The sequence below is a fragment of the Pongo pygmaeus genome, chromosome 1 (assembly GCF_028885625.2).
Source record: "Pongo pygmaeus isolate AG05252 chromosome 1, NHGRI_mPonPyg2-v2.0_pri, whole genome shotgun sequence".
Taxonomy (NCBI): Eukaryota; Metazoa; Chordata; class Mammalia; order Primates; family Hominidae; genus Pongo; species Pongo pygmaeus.
This window is the reverse complement of record NC_072373.2, coordinates 23912669-23931595: the sequence shown is the minus strand read 5'-3', so window position 1 is coordinate 23931595 and position 18927 is coordinate 23912669. Positions and strand designations below refer to the sequence as shown.

General features: G+C 44.6%; 1 protein-coding gene and 1 long non-coding RNA gene across 26 annotated transcripts in view; one reads left to right on the top strand and one right to left on the bottom strand.

The window, feature by feature from the left end:
- The window catches only part of ENAH (ENAH actin regulator), a 155691-nt gene extending 151500 nt beyond the window's left edge, over window positions 1-4191 (bottom strand). For 11 of the 25 annotated variants that reach the window (XM_063671654.1, XM_063671728.1, XM_063671900.1 and 8 more), the window contains exons 1-2: window positions 4061-4181; window positions 3693-3808 (exon numbers count right to left, since the gene is read on the bottom strand). In XM_063671654.1, the coding sequence (XP_063527724.1) occupies window positions 3693-3739 (47 nt within the window). In that variant the 5' untranslated portion in view covers window positions 3740-3808; window positions 4061-4181. Of the gene's footprint in view, window positions 1-3692; window positions 3809-3943 lie in introns of all 25 variants that reach the window. The other 14 variants (XM_063671689.1, XM_063672237.1, XM_054502169.2 and 11 more) reach the window with 4 other exon arrangements.
- The window catches only part of LOC129044386 (uncharacterized), a 126649-nt gene that overhangs the window by 15190 nt on the left and 92532 nt on the right, over window positions 1-18927 (top strand). The gene's annotated exons all lie outside the window — the stretch shown is intronic.

Here is an 18927-nt window from a genome sequence, read left to right as displayed (position 1 = left end):
ACCTCTGTGGGAAAGTCACACATCCAACAGCTACGAGTATAAATGAAGACCCATGGGAACAAAGAGACTACTATTTGTATCCTTTCATGGATATCTCACTTGACACTTCACAAAACAATCCTGTGAAATGTAAGATTATCTCCTTTTTTTTTTTTTTTTTTACCAGTTTACTCAATTAACAGGTCAGCATATAAAACCTGGATCTTCTGACCCTTGATTGTACCACACTCTAAAATGTATATAAAATTTATGATTACCACAAATGAAGATACTTCAAAGACCCTAAGGAAGGAAACACACAAGAAGGAAACAGCTTCCTCACCTATAAAATAATAAAAATGTGGTCTTTTTGACATTCTTGAGCTAAATAAGGTCTCAAGGTGGAGCCAACCGCCCAGAAGTTTTACCCAAATAGTCTAATACAGAAATAGGCCTGGAAACAGGAGGAGTAACATAAATTTAAGGCTTACTAGTGTATAAAGTACCTTCTATTATCATTTGATCCTCACTACTCAGTTAAGAATTATCTCTATTTTTACATATTTTTAAAAAATGCATCAGTGAAATAATGTGATTAGTTCAAGGTCACCCAGCTAGTAAATGGCTTGGACAAATCCTCATAACCCTATTACACCTTTTTATATGAGAAAGTCAGAGTAGCTAGTGGAAGCCTGGACTATTTTAATACGGATCCAAGAATGTAAATACAAAATCTTCTGAGTTCTCCTTAGCCACTAGGCTACATGCAACTATTTTAGATCAAACAAGCTCCTCTTTCAGTTAAAAAAAAAAAAAAAAAAACCTTAAGTAACAAACCAACTAATTTTAAAAATGCACTTAAAAGGCACACACTGTACATGCATACAAACGCATTCACATACATACATGCACACTTTAATCACATAGCATCTTACACTTTTGAAACACTGCATAAATGAAAAATAAGAATAGAACTAAACAGTCAGACAGGACACTAAAAGTACCAGCTTTTTGGTCTCAACCTTTCCGCTGTCCTGTATAAGTAATAAGCTTTTTCATTTTTTAAATATTCATCTTTAAGCAAAATATTAACAAGTAAATCTATATACTGCATTTTACTCAAATGCCTATGACTGTTTCAGGAACATAAACTATCATTCAGTTCTCTTCTGTATAAGATTATACACAGTGATCATGCTATCCCTAAAATTACAGTCATCTGACAGATATCACTAATATTTATACCATAATATATTCATCATATCCTCTGTTCAGGATTCTGACCCACTTAATTGGAAATTCCTGTTCAGGCATTCCTATTTCTGGATGGCCTTTGAAACATCAGAACTACCTCTTAATATAACCAAAAAGGACTCAACTTAAAAGACTAACATTAATGTCCCACAGGACTTGAAAGCATGAAGACTAAGCATATATTAATATAACCTGAAAAGCACTTTCTTAAGCACCAAAATATCCCAAAGAATATTCCAAAGACTTTTGCAAGCAGCACAAGAACGTTTTGTCCCATACCAATCTCACTTTTATAGGTATCTAAGCAAATCTAAGTACTACCTAACCACCTACCAAATAATCCAGTTCCTTCCAAAGTGAAAAGCTGACCCTCTTTCCTGCTCTTATTCAAAATTAGCCTACAAAGAATTGCTGTAGACTGCTTTAACTTTTCAGACCTGCGTACCAAGTTCTATATTTACGTTACTGGAAAACATCAGTGTGGTTCCTCTCTCTCTACACTTCATAAGGAACAGAGCAAGAAAAGAGCTTGAAAAACAGAAGTTACTTTTTATTAGAAAAGGAACTTTCAAGTGAAGACATAATTTACCTGTGACAGACTGACATCTATACATGACAGTGATTAAACTTTACTGAATACCCAAAACGGTAACTTTTTTTTAGTTCACAATCTTTGAATTAGACTATTCCTGTTTTTATTTAAAAATAACCCACTTTTGGCCAGGCACGGTGGCTCACGCCTGTAATCCCAGCACTTTGGGAGGCCGAAGCTGGTGGATCACGAGGTCCGGAGATGGAGACCATCCTGGCTAACATGGTGAAACCCCGTCTCTACTAAAAATACAAAAAACTAGCCGGGCGTGGTGACACGCACCTGTAATCCCAGCTACTCGGGAGGCTGAGGCAGGAGAATCGCTTGAACCCAGGAGGCGGAGGTTGCAGTGAGCCGAGATCGCGCCACTGCACTCCAGCCTGGGCAAGAGAGCAAGACTGCATCTTTAAAAAAAAAAAAACTTTCCCTGTTTTATATTTCTCAATGTTAAGATAAGTTTATCCAAAGTTTGAAACAACTGATAACTTCTGGTCTGCAAGATCCCTACGGCATTAGATCTCTAAAACAGAAACCAACAACATATAATATTACAAGATATAACAGTATGTATATTATAGTTCCTGAGTTTTCAAGGACATCAGTAACTTGATTAAAAAAAAAAAAAAGTCATGCTCAAACATATGACTCAAAGTTTTCAAGCCATATTTTACAAAGATTGTGTTTTTTGGTTTGTATGCTATAATTACTATTTAAACTGATCGCTTATATTTGAAAATAACTTGTGTGAAATCATCAAGGGAAAAGGGGTCAGTCGCCTAGAGACACCACATTAAACTCACTCTTTAAGGCCATCATAAATACAGGTAACTTGGAATCAGAGAAAAAAATTCAAATTCACAGTAAGCCTAAGTAAAAATTCAACAAAGATATATCACAATATATATATAAAAGCAAAATGGAAACACGTTTAACCTTGATAGAAAAAAAAATGAAAAGCAAAGTTTAAAATGGAAACTACCGAAATTGAGAAAGAATTCCAATGACATGACATTTTCTTGCCAAAGCGAAGGAATTTGTAGATTATATCATTCAAATCTCATTGTATTACATTATAAAGGTCTTAGCAACGGTTGGCTATTAATCTTTAACACAAAGGAGATTCAAATCCAAATGAACTGTAAGACTATCTCTTCCAGGAGACAGAAATGGAGTAATTTACTTTATCCACAATTGTTTAACCCAAAAGGAAGGCCTTTAAGGATGATAACGCAGAATGGATCAGCCTTCAGTCTACCAAGTCCCATTTCTCACGAAGTCTTGCACCAATCCGAAATGAGAAGGTTATGGACACAAAACAGGTTTAGGAAAGGCTGGAAAAAAAATCTCCAATGAATGACACACCACATCATGGTTTATTCTCCTGCACAATTTGAGAAACAATAAAGAAAAATATCACACCATATGTTTCATCGTATCAATTAAAAAAATATTTTACGACAGTACATTCAATTCTCTTCTTCGGGGCCGCAAAAATAATTTAGCTCCTGTTTTATTGATTACAGAGCAAAGGGAAAAAGCAGCTGCTGCAATGCAACACAGGCTGCTACAGAGAAAGGGGAGAAAAGGCTTTTCCAAACAGATCCCTTCCCCGCCCCCGCTTACACACCCCTACCAACTTACTTATCCCAGTCTTTTACTGCCCCCACCACGTGAACCTAATCAATTCTTTCCCTTCCCCCACCATCGTGAAATTGCACCTTTCACAGCTCCTTCACTTACCCCTACCAGAGGCACTTTATTACCCGCAGAGATTTCAGACCTTTCAAACTTTTCTTCCTTTTTTAATTAAAGACGAGAGTTCGGAGGCAAAAGTGCATGAAATTTTTACATATATACGAAAAAATACCTGTTTCCCAGCAACACGCACGCTTCGATTCTCGAACCCCTCCCCATCTCCCGGGTTTCGCTTGCAAAGGCTTGGGGGAGGGAGCCAGGCGCAAATTAAATTTAGGAAGGGAAATCCTGGGTGAAAGAAGAGCATTTGAGGAAAAATGAGAGAACGATGAAGCGAGACCCCCAAACCACACGGGTTGGGGAGGTTTCCAAGAAAGAAAGAGAAATTGGAAGGGACAAAAGGGGGAGGGGGGAGGAACAGACCGGAGACCAGGGAAGACGCGCCGGGCCGGGAGAGGGAAGGCGGGGTCCGAGGAGAACGGGGGTCGCGGCTCCCGCGGCACAATGGCCCGCCCGGCCCCCGCCCCGCGCGCCCCTCACCTCATGGTGCCGGCGGCGCAGAGGCTTCCCCACCAGCCGGGAGACGCAGAAGGCGCCGAGCCGAGGGGGGTCTCTCCTCCAGGGGTGGGGAGCAGCTCGGAGACGGGAGACAAGTGTCCGGCTCCTCCTTCGGCGGCCAGGGGGCTACACCATCTCCTCGCACAAAGCCGAGGCGCCGGCCGGGAGTGTGGGAGAAGAGGGCGAGAGAAAGGCTGGGGAAGGGGCGGAGAGGCCGAGGCGCCGAGCTGGTCCCCAGGCGGCCGCCGCCTCCCACCTCCTCGTGGTCCTGCTCCTCCTCCCGGAGCTTCCTCGGCCGCCCTCGGAGGGGTGCCCGCCGGGGCCGCGCGCCCGGCCGCCGCTCCACAGGCCCGCGCTCACCGCGCCGCCGCCGAGGCCGTGTGCAACCGGCAGCTGCTGCAGCCGCGGGAGGAGAGTCGGGATCGCCGCGAGGAGCCCGGGAGGAGGCGGGGCGCGCGGCGGAGGAACACGCAGGCGCCGCCCTCCTCCCCTCCTTCCCCCGGGGGCGAGGGGGCGGCACGGGGGGAGGGGAGGGAAGGGGAGGCAGGGGGCCGAGCGCGCTCCCCCGCGCCGGCGGCCGGGCCCCCGCCGGACTGCGGAGAGCGAGGCTGGGAGGGAGCGAGCGAGACGGCGGCGGCGGCGGCGGAGAGAGGCTCTTTGTTGCCTCCCTACCCCGCCCCCTGCACCCCCCTGGGATTCGGGCGGGCCACCCCCCCCCCCCCCCCCCGCCCAACACCTCCCGCCAGTTGTCGGCCGGGGTTCCTCGCCCGTGGTTGTCCTTGACCGTCGGCCCCCTCCCCGTCGCCTCCCGCTCCCCAGAGACTTGGGGAGCTCCGAGGCCTCCCCCACGGCCGCGGTGCGGAGACCGAGGCGCCGAGACCTCCTGGGCGCCGGACCCGTAGGCACCGGCGTGGGGAGCTTGGACGCGTGACTGGGCACAGGGCCGGGCCAGGAGACTCCGGGTCGGCTCGCGGCCGGGTGCCCTCGCGCGGGGCGAGTGCTCAGCCCGCCCTGTTGCGGTCTCAGGACGGGTATGAGGGAATCGGGGGGCATCCCGGTCAGCCCAACTGCCCGCCCTCGCCGCGGCTGCGCCCAGCGATTCCTGCGGAGTTGAGGAGGGGCATATAAATGGAAAATATGGTCATCATTGTTCCCTTCGCTCCTTTTCTTCCCGAGGAATCCCAGCGTGCTGCGCCGATGGAACGAGTTGATGTGCACACTAGGTCTAGGGATGACTTCATCCCCAAACGAACGCAGCCGACTCTCGGGGAAACGCAGTCGCCGGGAGACGCGCGCGGAACAGTGTGTTGCCGCAAGAGTGGAAGAAGAGAAACGCAGCCAGTGGAGCCGCTTTCCAGCGTCATTAGCAAAGAGGGAATCCCGGGCAGGGGGCGGGGAGAGAGAGGAACTAATGATAATTTTAAATTTTTCGTCATTCCCAATGGTCTTGAAGTCACCTCCCTTAAAAAGTAGATATAAAATACTGGCGAAGCAATTTCATTTCAAGTCAAGTCCGGGAGGAGGGCATCCAGGAAGCCAGAATTGATCGTTGTTGAAGGTTTTGTTTTCGGTTTTTTTTTAATCTAAAAACAAATCCAATAATAAAATGTTTAACTGTACGAATTACGGCCCCCTTTTAGTCCAGAAGACAGGGATGTACTTTCTGTGTAAAAGATGAGGAGGATGGAAAAGGGTTGTTGCTACAGGGATCCTATTGCTGAAGGATCTCATCCAAAATGGAGGACCTACCATGACTCCAGGAATCCATTCAAAAGTTTTGGTGTTTTGTTTTAAGATGCAGGTACTATTCAAAAGATAGTTAGGAAGGTTGGGATAATGTACACTTCCAAATGAAAAGACAAGTTATAGTGATCCGTGGTCAATGCCTGATTTGTCTATAATAGAACTGTGTAGCCCATTTTTAACCATAAAAAAAGCTTCCTGGTTTCAGCCGGGTGCGGTGGCTCACGCCTGTAATCCCAGCACTTCGGGAGGCTGAGGCAGGCGAATCATCTGAGGTCAGGAGTTCCAGACCAGCCTGGCCAACATGGCGAAACCCTGTCTCTACTAAAAAAAAAATGGCTGGGCGTGGTGGTGCACGCCTGTAATCCCAGCTACTAGGGAGGCTGAGTCAAGAGAATCGCTTGAACCCGGGGAGAGGAGGTTGTAGTGAGCTCAGATCACACCACTGCACTCCAGCCTAGGTGACAGAGCGAGACTCCATCTAAAAAAAAAAGAAAAAAAAACTTCCTGGTTTCAGAGCTCAATACCGAGTTATTTTCTTTTTGGAACCGGCAGCCTTAGACCAACAGCCCTATAGAAGCAGTGACCTGGAGCTATGGCACAGAATCAAGGTGGCCTCAGGTAGTAGAAAGCGTGATGCCTCTGCCTTAAACATGGTGTACTTGAAGAACGCTAATTTCCACCCACATATCTAATTACAGCTTACCATTACAGAGGGCATTTTATTCAAGGATCTCCAACCACTGGAGAGAAAACAAACTTGCCAGTCAAATGTCCTAGTTGCCATATTGCAAGTAGAGACGGGGAAACATAGAGCTCAAGTAACTGGATCAATTAGTGCAAAAGGCATGATTAAAAATCATGGCTACCAACTATGAGGGTCATTGTCTTACGTAAGTTTCTCCCTGTAGTTTGAAACACATACCTCAAGTATTTGAACATGTGCTGTGGAGACTTTTTTCTTGGAAAAATTAAAACATATTGAACCATCTTGGAAAAGTATTAATAAAACATATTCGACCACAAAGAAGTTACACCAATTTGCCTTAGTCCATTCATAGCAATACAGTAAATCCGACAGAGCTTATGTTTCAGGGAAAACTGTTACAAAGGGCCAAAAGGGGTGGAGAGAGTGCTGTAATGACTCAAGCTATCTCCTGCCAGACACAAGAAACAAGGATAAAAATTCCTTACAGATGACTCCATAACCTACTTCTCATTTGTAAAAGTTAATCCATCCTGCGCTAAATAAGTGATATATCACATCATCTTTATTCTAACAGCAAATGTTCCAATGGTATGGGCACCAAATTAAGCAATCCAAGTGGAAAATGCTGTTCTTATTTTCTATGTTTATTAAAAATGTACCAGCCAAGAATTTTGGCTGCCTACAACCATTTCCATCCTTTTGGATGGCAGCCTGCCAGCTCACAAGTTGGTCATAGCATTGCCTTTTGGATTTAGATATTGCAATGGGTGGCCTAACCCCCAAAGGTCATTCTGTGGAAGGGCAATTTGTTGGCTGTGACAAAATGTTATTGCTTCTTCTTCATATTTGGTTTAACATTCAAAGAGGGCAAAGGGATACTTGAGGTAGGAAGTCACAGACTAATTTTGATCACAAAGGAAATGCTGTGGAATGTGTTACCATATAGAATAAAAGAATTTTAGAGATGGAAGGAATCTTAGGTCCAGCCCACTCATTTTTCAGAAAAGAAACGTGAGACCCAGAGAGGTTAAGTAACTTGCCCACAACTTAAACTCAGGATTTCCAATTCTTGGTCCATTGTTCCTTCGACTATATCAAACTACCTTCCTATGGGATGAGAGTGCACTAAGGCAATAAAAATTAAAGCTGATTCTCTTCTCATAAACTCTGCTTAAAAATTAGGTCTGGGCCTGGCATGATGGCTCAGGCTTGTAAACCCAGCACTTTGGGAGGCTGAAGCAGGCAGATCACTTGAGCCCAGGAGTTCAAGACCAGCCTGGGCAACATGGCAAGACGCCGTTTCTACAAAATTTTTTAAAAATTAGCCAGGTAGCTGGGTGCGGTGGCTCATACCTGTAATCCCAGCACTTTGGGAGGCCAAGGCAGGCGGATCACTAGGTCAGGAGTTTGAGACCAGCCTGGCCAACATGGTGAAACCCCATCTCTGTTAAAAATACAAAAAATTAGCCAGGTATGGTGGTGGGTGCCTATAATCCCAGCTACTCAGGAGGCTGAGGCAGGAGAATCACTTGAACCCAGGAGGCAAAGGTTGCAGTGAGCCGAGATTGTGCCACTGTACTCCAGCCTGGGAGACAGAGCGAGACTCCATCTCAATGTGAGCCAGGTATCGTAGCACGCCCCTGTGGTCTCAGCTACTCAGGAGGCTGAGGCAAGAAGATTGTTTGAGCCCAGGGATTCGAGGCTGCAGTGAGCTATGATCTGGCCACTGCACTCCAACCTGAGAGACAGAACCTGTCTCTAAACAATTAAAATTAAAAACTAAAAATTAGCTGAGGTTGTGTTGGCTTGGCTGAATAGTGGAAATCATTTGAACTCTTCTGTCATAAGGGTTGCTGGCCCAAGGCCCAATGGCTGGCCCATCATGTAGGCACCTAGGTATTTAAAAGGTGAATGAATAAATGAGTGAATGACTTCTCTAATTAAAGAGAAAACTATTCATTAAAAAAAAAAATACTCTGTTGTTAACATCAAGTATATAGACCTCAACTTTCTCTCAGATAAACTTTCACCCATGCTTCTTTTTTTTTTTAGACGGACTCTTGCTCTGTTGCCCAGGCTGGAGTGCAGTGGTCAGAGCCCTGCTCACTGCAGCCTCCTCCCAGGTTCCAGCGATTCTCCTGCCTCAGCCTCCCCAGTAGCTGGGATTACAGGTGCCCGCCACCACACCCAGCTAATTTTCATATTTTTAGTAGAGACAGGTTTTAACATGTTGGCCAGGCGGGTCTCGAACTCCTCACCTCAGGTGATCTACCCGCTACAGCCTCCCAAAGTGCTGGAATTACAGGCATGGGCCACCGTGCCCAGCCACCCCTGCTTAATATCACAGTAGGAGGCCTGCTCCAAGCCCTAGGTGTACAGTACAGGGCCATCACACTGGCCTATACATTTGTTAGCAGTGTGTACTCAGAAAAGGAAATAAAATTTGCTTCTGTTGAAGATGAGTTTGCTGCAGGAGTGTTGTCAGTCTGGCTCTGAGGGTTCACTTGGAACATGCCTTGTTTAAATTCATCTGATAGCATCAGTGTAGGCTTGTCCTCCATTTATGGGCATGAGGAGGATGCATGACTAATGCTACTCAGCAGTTAGGAAATCAATGCTAAGGATTGTAGGCACCATCTCCCCCATCACCCAAAAAAAAGGCTCTCCCTCGAAAAATTAAGTTACTTTACAGATGGGTGAGGAAGAGAAGGTAGTTTGGAGTGAACTTGATTGTACACTTTCTGCTTACACCTAACAGTATTTTGTTTTCTTTTGTGACAGTTAGTTCACAGTGTAATTTTTGTTTGTGTCCCCAAGAATGGAAAAAAAAAAATAACGTAGAACATGATATTCCGGTAGGATTCAAGATATTTTTATTTCTCCTCTTTCAGCTTTAGCTGCCCATATATAATGTCGGCTCTAAAATATTATCAGGAGACACAGACATTAGAGGAAACTATTTGCCTCTCTGCCTTTTGCATTTTTCTTCCATTTGTCATTTTTCTCCCTTCCAAATTAGGATTTATTCAGTTAATTTCATTTCGTCTTCCCCAGAGTCTCTTTCTTTTCTTAGCTCTACAGTGTTTAGATTTGGCAGAAGATTCCCATAGCCTGAATGGTTTTGGAGTAACATTAGTCTATAGAGGCCATATTCTATAAAATGCAATGCGTTTTTTCCCACAAAATTCAGCTATGGCCACCATTTAAAGAATATGGCAGGTGGGCCCCATATCTAGATAACAATCAAATTATAGTGCTATAGAAATTGGATTGAAAATAAGTATCGAGCCTGGTGCAGTGGCTCATGCTTGTAATCTTGGCCCTTTGGAAGGCTGAGGCAGGAGGATCACTTAAGCCCAGGAGTTCGAGACCAGGCTGGGCAATATAGTGAGACTCCATCTCTCTAAAAAATAAAATTCTAGCTAGGCATGGTGGCATGCACCTGTAGACCCAACTACATAGGAAGCTGAGGGTGGAGGATGGCTTGAGCCAGGAGGTTGAGGCTGCAGTGAGCCATAATCACACCACCGCACTCCAGCCTGGGTGACAGAGCAAGACCCTGTCCCAAAAAATAAAAAGAAAATAGAAAAGAACCATCACCATCCGGGCGTGGTGGCTCACACTTGTAATCCCAGCACTTTAGGAGGCCGAGGCAGTCGGACCACCTAAGGTCGGGAGTTCGAGACCAGCCTGATCAACATGGAGAAACCCTGTCTCTACTAAAAATACAAAAATATTAGCTGGGAGTGGTGGCGCATGCCTGTAATCCCAGCTACTCGGGAGGCTGAGGCAGGAGAATCGCTTGAACCTGGGAGGCGGAGGTTGCAGTGAGCCGAGGCCACGCCATTGCACTCCAGCCTGGGCAACAAGAGCAAAAGTCCGTCAAGAAAGAAAGAAAGGAAGAAGGACAGAGAGAGAGAGAGAGAGAAAGAGAAACGATCATCATAATCTAATTCTGAACTCTTAGCTCCTATTTTATAAAATCTAGCTGGTAGCTAGGAAAAAAAAAAGATTGGTACCCTCTTTCTCTCATTGAAGTGATTTATTGTAATAAAACTAGAGAATACCACTCAATTTTCACAGACAATACGATCAGGTGACAACTGACCTTAGAGTATTTCCTCAAAGGAGATCAGAAAAAATGTTATTAAATAAAAGATTATTTTCTGGCTAATTACAGTAAGAAGAAAGATATTACCACTAGGATGTATCCTAAACAAGCTGTCTAAAATTAATTCACAGGCCGGGTGCGGTGGCTCACACCTGTAATCCCAGCACTTTAAGAGGCTGAGGTGGGCAGATCACGAGGTCAGGAGATCGAGACCATCCTGGCCAATGTGGTGAAACCCCATCTCTATTAAGAATACAGAAATTAGCTGAGCATGGTGGTGTACGCCTGTAATCCCAGCTACTTGGGAGGCTGAGGCAGGAGAATTGCTTAAACCTGGGAGGGGGAGGTTGCAGTGAGCCGAGATCGTGCCATTGCACTCCAGCCTGGGCAACAGAGTGAGACTCTGCCTCAAAAAAAAAAAAAAAAAAATTAATTCACACTGCTTAACACCACACTTTTATCCCACCTTTCAGGTAAGTTTCAAAGCTCATTAAAAATCTCAATTATCTTTCTCTTTGAAACAGTTGCTAAGCATGGTGACCTGGCCAAATTCTACTTTGAGAAATTATCTTCAAATGTTCATTTTCTTGGGTTTAATGTCCAAATTCAGCCTCTAGTCAAGTCTTTCTAAAATTGAAAGGCAGGAAATAATCAGATAAATAATGTCATTATGTGTCACTAGTTATAATACTTTCATTTGGCCTCCAAACATTCTAATACCCTTAACTCATTTATCATGAGTACCAACTTTTAATGAAGTAAAATGTTGATATTGTACTTATTTCGTATATGAAGCTGTTGGGTTCTTTGATCAAAGTAGCCAGTGATTGAATACTCTATTTGGTAGTAAATGAATTGAACTGCAAATCAATAATTAAAGCCATTGAGGGAAAAATTTAAATTTAGCCTCTTATTTCAGGCCCCTCTCTGTGGGAATACCTACCTTAGATGGAGTCTGACACAAACAAGCTTTATATTTAAGAAAAATAATGTTATTTGAGTGGCAGGAATGTAAGAGATGAATGTAGCTAAGTGATTGGTTGACCAACAGTCATATTTACTCACCTGCTAGGCACTTACTTATATTAACTCCATTAATCTTCACAATATTCCTATGAAGGGTATCATTATAGTCATGCCTGCTATACAACTCATGAAAGTGAGACACAGAAAGGTTAAGAGACTTGCCCAAAGTCACACAGCTAGTAAATGAGAAAGCCAGAAAGGCCAGTTTCATAGCCCACACTCTTAACCTCTGCACCACAGGATCTCTTCTATTTCACTTTACTTCCTCTGATTAAAAAAAGAAAAGAAGAAAAAGCCTCAAGGCCCACTTAGGAAATGGAAGGTAAAAATAAAACAAACAAAATACTCTCAATTCCTTAACTTCCTCATTCTGCCACTAGAAACTACAGAGATATCCTATCTGGTAAATCATGACACTTCTATCTCCCAAGCAATAAATAAGGCCTTCCCTTAGGCACAGATTTGATTCCTAGTGCTTAGGCTTGTGGCTTTGTGCACTGTAGGGGCTCAATAAATGAGTTAAATGAGCCTCCAAATTACAACTCCAAATTAATGTTAGGACTTCATTTCCAGAACAGTAATGCTACTGAGAAGTAGCCAGTAGCCATTCATTCACTCACCACTCCTTCAACTTAGATATTTCAGGCATACAACTAGTGGAGGTTTTATAAAGCTTATAGGGGTAGAGTTACTTAAACCAACTCAGTAAACAAAAAACTCATAGAAATGCTAACAGTTTTTGTTGAACACAGGGTGATAAACAAAATAAAGCCAAGCCTGTGCGTGTGTGTGTGTTGTCTCTTGTGTTTTTGTATTTTTTAAAAAAATAACTGCCTATATTTAATGTATACAATTTGCTGAGTTTGGATATATGCATATACCTGTAAGCCAATGTTTTTGTTTTTGTTTTTATTGGGTTTTTTTTGAGATGGAGTGTCACTCTGTTGCCCAGGCTGGAGTGCAGTGGCGTGATCTTGGCTCACTGCAAGCTCTGCCTCCCGCGTTCACGCCATTCTCCTGCCTCAGCCTCCCGAGCAGCTGGGACTATGCCCGCCACCACGCCTGGCTAATTTTTTGTATTTTTAGTAGAGATGGGTTTTCACCGTGGTAGCCAGGATGGTCTCGATCTCCTGACCTCGTGATCCACTCACCTCGGCCTCCCAAAGTGCTGGGATTACAGGCGTGAGCCACCGCACCCGGCACCAGTGTGTTTTTAAAGGTGTTCTGAGAATGCCTAGCATTCTCTTTATTAACGTTCTGATTAGATTCAGAGAGTAGCTAAGGGATACTGTACCCCAAAAGTAACCTGATGCTATATTTAGCTTTGGTTGTCTGCAAAGCAATTTGCCATAAAAGTCTTACTCTAGGATGAGATGTACCAAAATCTTTGACAATAACTCATCTATTTTTTCATTTATATTCTTGTGAAAAACTTTTTTTTAGGACTTGCTCATTTAAAATTTATCACCAATGAGGGTGCTTATATTTCAGGGAAAGGCCCTGAATAGAAAACCACTATCCTAGCTTCCCATTCAGGTTTTCTTGTCTAACTCAGGTGGCATTTTATATCTGTCAACATCTCATAATTAGTCATTAAATAGGTCCTGTTTTGTGCGTTTTTTTGTAATGTTCACTGAGCAACTCATTGTACTTGATTTTATTCAGTGTCTCTCACTTGCAAATAATATTTCCCTTCAAAAGTTCACAGTCTGGTCTTTTCCTTCTTATTTTTCACTTTATTTTCTCTCGTCCTACTAGTGAGATGGTGATTCTTGATTTGCTTTATTTGAGTTATTTATATCTTCCGGCCTCTGTTTAATATCAAGTCTGGCTTGGCATTCTTTTCCTACTGAATGATGCCCAAATTAAGTTAAGAAGCAATTTCTAAGAAAGCTGGCCTGTGATTCTTCATGGTCTTCTGGTATCCCAAGCATCGGACAGTCTGTTTAATTTTGAAAGTTGATGTAACTAGCTAAGTTAATAGTTTATGTCAGGTTTGATTCAAGAGTTGCTTTCCAGAGTAACTCTGTTCCAAAACTAGATGAGGAGATAGAGTAGGGAAGGAAGAATTAAAGCAGTCTAGGTAGAGGTGGCTCACACCTGTAATCCCAGCACTTTGGGAGGCTAAGGCAGGCAATTGCTTGAGTCCAAGAGTTCAAGACCAGCCTGGGCAACATTGAAAAACCTTGCCTCTATAAAAAATACAAAAATTAGCCGGGCTTGGTGGTGCATGCCTTGTAGATCCAGCTACTCAGGAGGCTGAGTTGGGAGGATGGCTTGAGCCCAGGAGGCAGAGGTTTCAGTGAGCTGAGATCGTGCCGCTGCACACCAACCTGGGCTACAGAGCCAGATCGTGTCTCAATAAATAAATAAATAAATAAAGTTAGTGAGGCAATTTGCTCTCTTGGTTAAGTTCTATTCATTTGGCATCAACCAATAGAATATAAGGCCCTTCGTGGTAGCAGGTACCTGTTATCCCAGCTACTCAGGAGGCTGAGGCAGAAGAATCGCTTGAACCCAGGAGGCAGAGGTTGCAGTGAGCCGAGATGGGCCGCTGCACTCCAGCCTGGGCGACAGAGCTAGACTCTGTCTCAAAAAAAAAAAAAAAAAAAAAAAAAAAACTATAAGGCCCTTAACTGGCTCTCAATGATGGGGCTCCAAGAGAGAACAGTCAGTGAAGTATAATAACAAGGGGACCTGATGCCAACTTAACTACTGCCACCATTACACCACCCCCATCAAAGAAAAAGAGCTTTTCTGCTTTTACCTTCTATCTGGTCTTTTTGTTAGAATTCTGGTTGCCGGTGATAGAAATCCAATTCAAAGTAGCTTAATGTTACTGTATATTTTCAGTATGCTCTTCCGGCTAGCTAGATCCAGGGGCTCAAACAATGGCATCCTCTCCATCTCTTAGTTCTGCCTATCTTTGCCTTTCTTTGTGTTTTGACCTATTTTCTCCTCCTATATATAGTCCCAACTTCACTTTCTACCAGTACTGTGATCCCAAAGCTGGACAATCTGTCCAAGTTGCAAGTTCTCTCTGATTGGACCAGAAGTCACATGGTCATCCTGAACCACTGGCTGCAACCAGGGTGAAGAGGTTCTCTTATTGGCCAGAACCAAATCATGGGCCCACCCTTGGTCAGGAAGACAGCTCTCTTACTGGAAGGGGTGGGACATAAAATAGTATATTGGGCAACCAAATCCAAAACTACTCAAAGTGCCTCCAGCTAGGGAGCGTGGGTTTAACTAAACAAGAACAACATTCTTGAGTCGGGTAGGAGGAATGGGTGAGGGAATGATTTTTCTTTGGTGGTAGGAGTTAATTTACAAAGAACAGATACCCGGCCGGGCCAGGTGGCTCACGCCTGTGTAATCCCAACTCTTTGGGAGGTCAAGGCGGGCAGATCTCCTGAGGTCAGGAGTTCGAGACCAGCCTGACCAACATGGTGAAACCCCGTCTCTACTAAAAATACTAAAGTTAGCCGGGTGTGGTGGCACATGCCTATAGTCCCAGCTACTCAGAAGGCTGAGGCAGGAGAATCGCCTGAACCCAGGAGATGAAAGTTGCAGTGAGCTGAGATCGCACCACTGCACTCCAGCCTGGGAGACAGAGCAAGACTCTGTCTCAAAAAACAAACAAACAGACTGGGCACGGTGGCTCAGGCCTGTAATCCCAGCATTTTGGGAGGCTGAGGAGGGCGGATCACACAGTCAGGAGATGGAGACCATCCCATACCGTCTAACATGGTGAAACCCCATCTCTACTAAAAATACAAAAAAATTAGCTGGCTGTGGTGGTGCGCACCTGTAGTCTCAACTACTTGGGAAGCTGAGGCAGGAAAATCACTTGAACCCGGGAGGTGGAGATTGTAGTGGGCTGAGATCACACCACTGTACTCCAGCCTGGGCGACAGAGTGAGACTCTGTCTCAAAAACAAACAAACAAACCCAGAAAGCAGAAACCTCTGAGGGTAATATTTCCACAGGTTCAAACATAGCCATAGGTGCTTCCACAGATGCCCTGGGCTCCTTTGAAGTTAAGCTTGTGCCAACAGCCTGCTCACCTCAACAGAATGATAGACCAGAGTAATAGAGGGCGCAGCACCACAAAGTCCCTGGATCTCCCTCATTTTCTTCCTTCCCTTATCCTTCCCTTCTTCTTAACTGTGGAAGATTTTTTACAAAAATTGTCACAATCATTACACTGTCAATATCCATGCTTTTGGTTGGCCTCTCCCTCACTAACCCTGAGCTTGGCCCTGTGACTTGCTTTGGACAGTGGTACAATAGCAAATGTGCCACAAGCAGAGACTTGTAAAGGGCTTTTTGCATCAGGGCCCACCCTTTCTTGCTGCTCTCTGGAAACCTATGATGGCCATGTGAAGAAGCCTGGACGGGTTTATTGAAGAATGAGAGACTTCATGGAGTAGAATCAAGTTGTTCAAGCTGAGGCCCTGGACCAATAGCCTGCCAACTGAAAGACTGCATGAGACCATTCTAGACCATCCAGCCCCAGGTGAGCTCATCTAGACCAAAATAACTGCCCAGTCAACCCATTGTTTTAAGGCCACTAAAGTTGTGGAGCAGTTTGTTTTACAATAAAAGCTAACTGATAGACCCATTCTCTTCTTCAACAACTTCCCATAAGTCCTTGAATAGAGCAATGGCTCCTGCACTGAGAGAAGTATTTGTGGTTGAAGCTCTTGCTCCAACTGAAGGATGTTCACTTTCAGCTGGGTGTGGTGGCTCACACCTGTAATCCCAGCACTTTGGGAGGCCGAGGCAGGTGGATCACCTGAGATCGGGAGTTCGAGACTAGCCTGACCAACATGAAGAAACACCATCTCTACAAAAATACAAAATTAGCTGGGTGTGGTGGTGCATGCCTGTAATCCCAGATACTTGGGAGGCTGAGGCAGGAGAATCACTTGAACCCGGGAGGTGGAGGTTGCAGTGAGCCGACATCACACCATTGCACTCCAGCCTGGGCAACAGGAACGAAACTCTGTCTCAAAACGCAAAGAAAAAAAGAAAAATATTCACTTTTGCCCAAGATCTCATATCCAGGCATATTCTTAAGATGTCGCAGAGTCCATGAGCCTTGATGTACCACAACTACTCACCACTGGTTCGTTGGCTGATATTCTTTGGAGTTCTTCCTCCAGAAGGGGGCAGGAAATCCAAGATGGGAAGGATGAGAATAATAAAAAGGTGGAACCACTGAGGACACCAGATTACATGCAGTTAAGGCAGGAGTTGTTATTTATTTATTTATTTTATTTATTTATTTTGAGACAGAATCTCTCTCTGTCACCCAGGCATCATGCAGTGGCGTGATCTCAGCTCACTGCAACTTCCGCCTCCCGGGTTCAAGTGATTCTCCTGCCTCAGCCTCCTGAGTTGCTGGAACTACAGGCGCCCACCACCACACCCAGCTAATTTTTGTATTTTTAGTAGAGACAGGGTTTCACCACGTTGGCCAGGATGGTCTCGAATGCCTGACCTCAGGTGATCCACCCCCTCGGCCTCCCAAATTGCTAGGATTACAGGCAGGAGTCACCGTGCCCGGCCCTATTTATTTATTTATTTATTTATTATTTTATTTTTGTCGAGACAGAGTCCCACTCAGTCACCCAGGCTGGAGTGCAGTGGCGCGATCTCAGCTCACCACAGCCTCCATCTCCCTAGTTCAAGCGATTGTCGTGCCTTAGCCTCCCAAGTAGCTGGAATTACAGGTGTGCGCTACCATGCCCGGCTAATTTTTGTATTTTTAGTAGAGACAGGGTTTCACCACGTTGGACAGGCTGGTCTTGAATTCCTGACCTCATGATCCGCCCCCCTCAGCCTACTAAAATGCTGGGATTACAGGCCTGAGCCACTGTGCCCAATCCTGTTTATTTTTGAGACAGGGTCTCACTCTGTCACCCAGGTTGAAGACAGGAGTTCTTGAGACCATGAGCAAGAGCTGTAACTTGATATCAGGTGATCTAGATTCTTATTTCCCTCTCTGCTTATTTTCCTTTTGTTTTCCAGAAATCTTTGGTAAAGTCTTGTTGGAATGTTCCAAATTGCTCTCAGCTGGTCCACAAGGTAGTAAAGGAAGAGTCTTTGTCCATGCTCAAGTTCAAGTTTCTAAGGAGAACAGCACCCCTCTCATGCTATCAGGTTGATGGCAGAGGAAGATATTCTCTCTAGTCCACCTAATAAATTCCTTAGGAATAAACACTTAGGAATCAGCTCCTACTCAGGTATGCTTGGCAGAGTTCTCAGTGAGAGTCCATTGTCTATATGTCATGGCTAAGGAGACGGGCATGAGTTGGGATGAAACTCATGTTTCTTTCCAATTTGAAAAAGACACTGAGGTCATCCCTCAGAAGAGTTCAATGAGGCCATTTCTCTCGAACGGGGGAAGAAGGAAGGAAGCTGATATTCCTGGAGGTCTCAGAAGAGTATTTTAGATCTTGGCCTCCAGACTTACTAGGCAGCAGTCCAGTGGAGTAACTGCAGTGAAGTTAGATTATTTGAGATCCAAGAAGGCTGTAATAAGGGAACGGAGAGCTCAAGACACTTATATCTCAATAGAAGCTGATATCTGGGTCAGGAAGAGGAAAGAATCAAGGCTAATAGGAGGGGGAGGGAAATTCTTTACTAATCCATGGTATGCAGCCATCTGGAAGGGGTTCTGGGAACCAACTATATTGCATATCAATATAAACCCAACCTCACAGGAGGAGCCCTCAGTTTTTTTCACTAGGGAAGCAAGCCACCCTTTGCTGCTTTGGAAAGATTGACTATATTATAATCTATGCCAGAGGACTATATATACATATACACACAGACACACACACACACACAGACACACACACACACACACACACACACATATATATATGTTTTTGTTTGTTTGTTTGTTTTTTGAGACAGAGTCCAGCCTGGAATGCAGTGGCATGACCTTGGCTCACTGCAACCTCTACCTCCTGGGTTTAAGCAATTCTTCCTGCCTCAGCCTCCCGAGTAGCTGGGATTACAGGCACCCGCCACCACACTCAGCTAATTTTTGTATTTTTAGTAGAGATGGGGTTTCGCCATGTTGGCCAGGCTGGTCTTGAACTCCTGACCTCAGGTTATCCACCCACCTCGGCCCCCCAAAGTGCTGGGATTACAGGCATGAGCCACCGCACCCAGCCCAAGAAACCTATATTAATTACTCATTTTAAAAAAGATTTCAATGACAGCCAGCTTGAACTAAGAGAATTC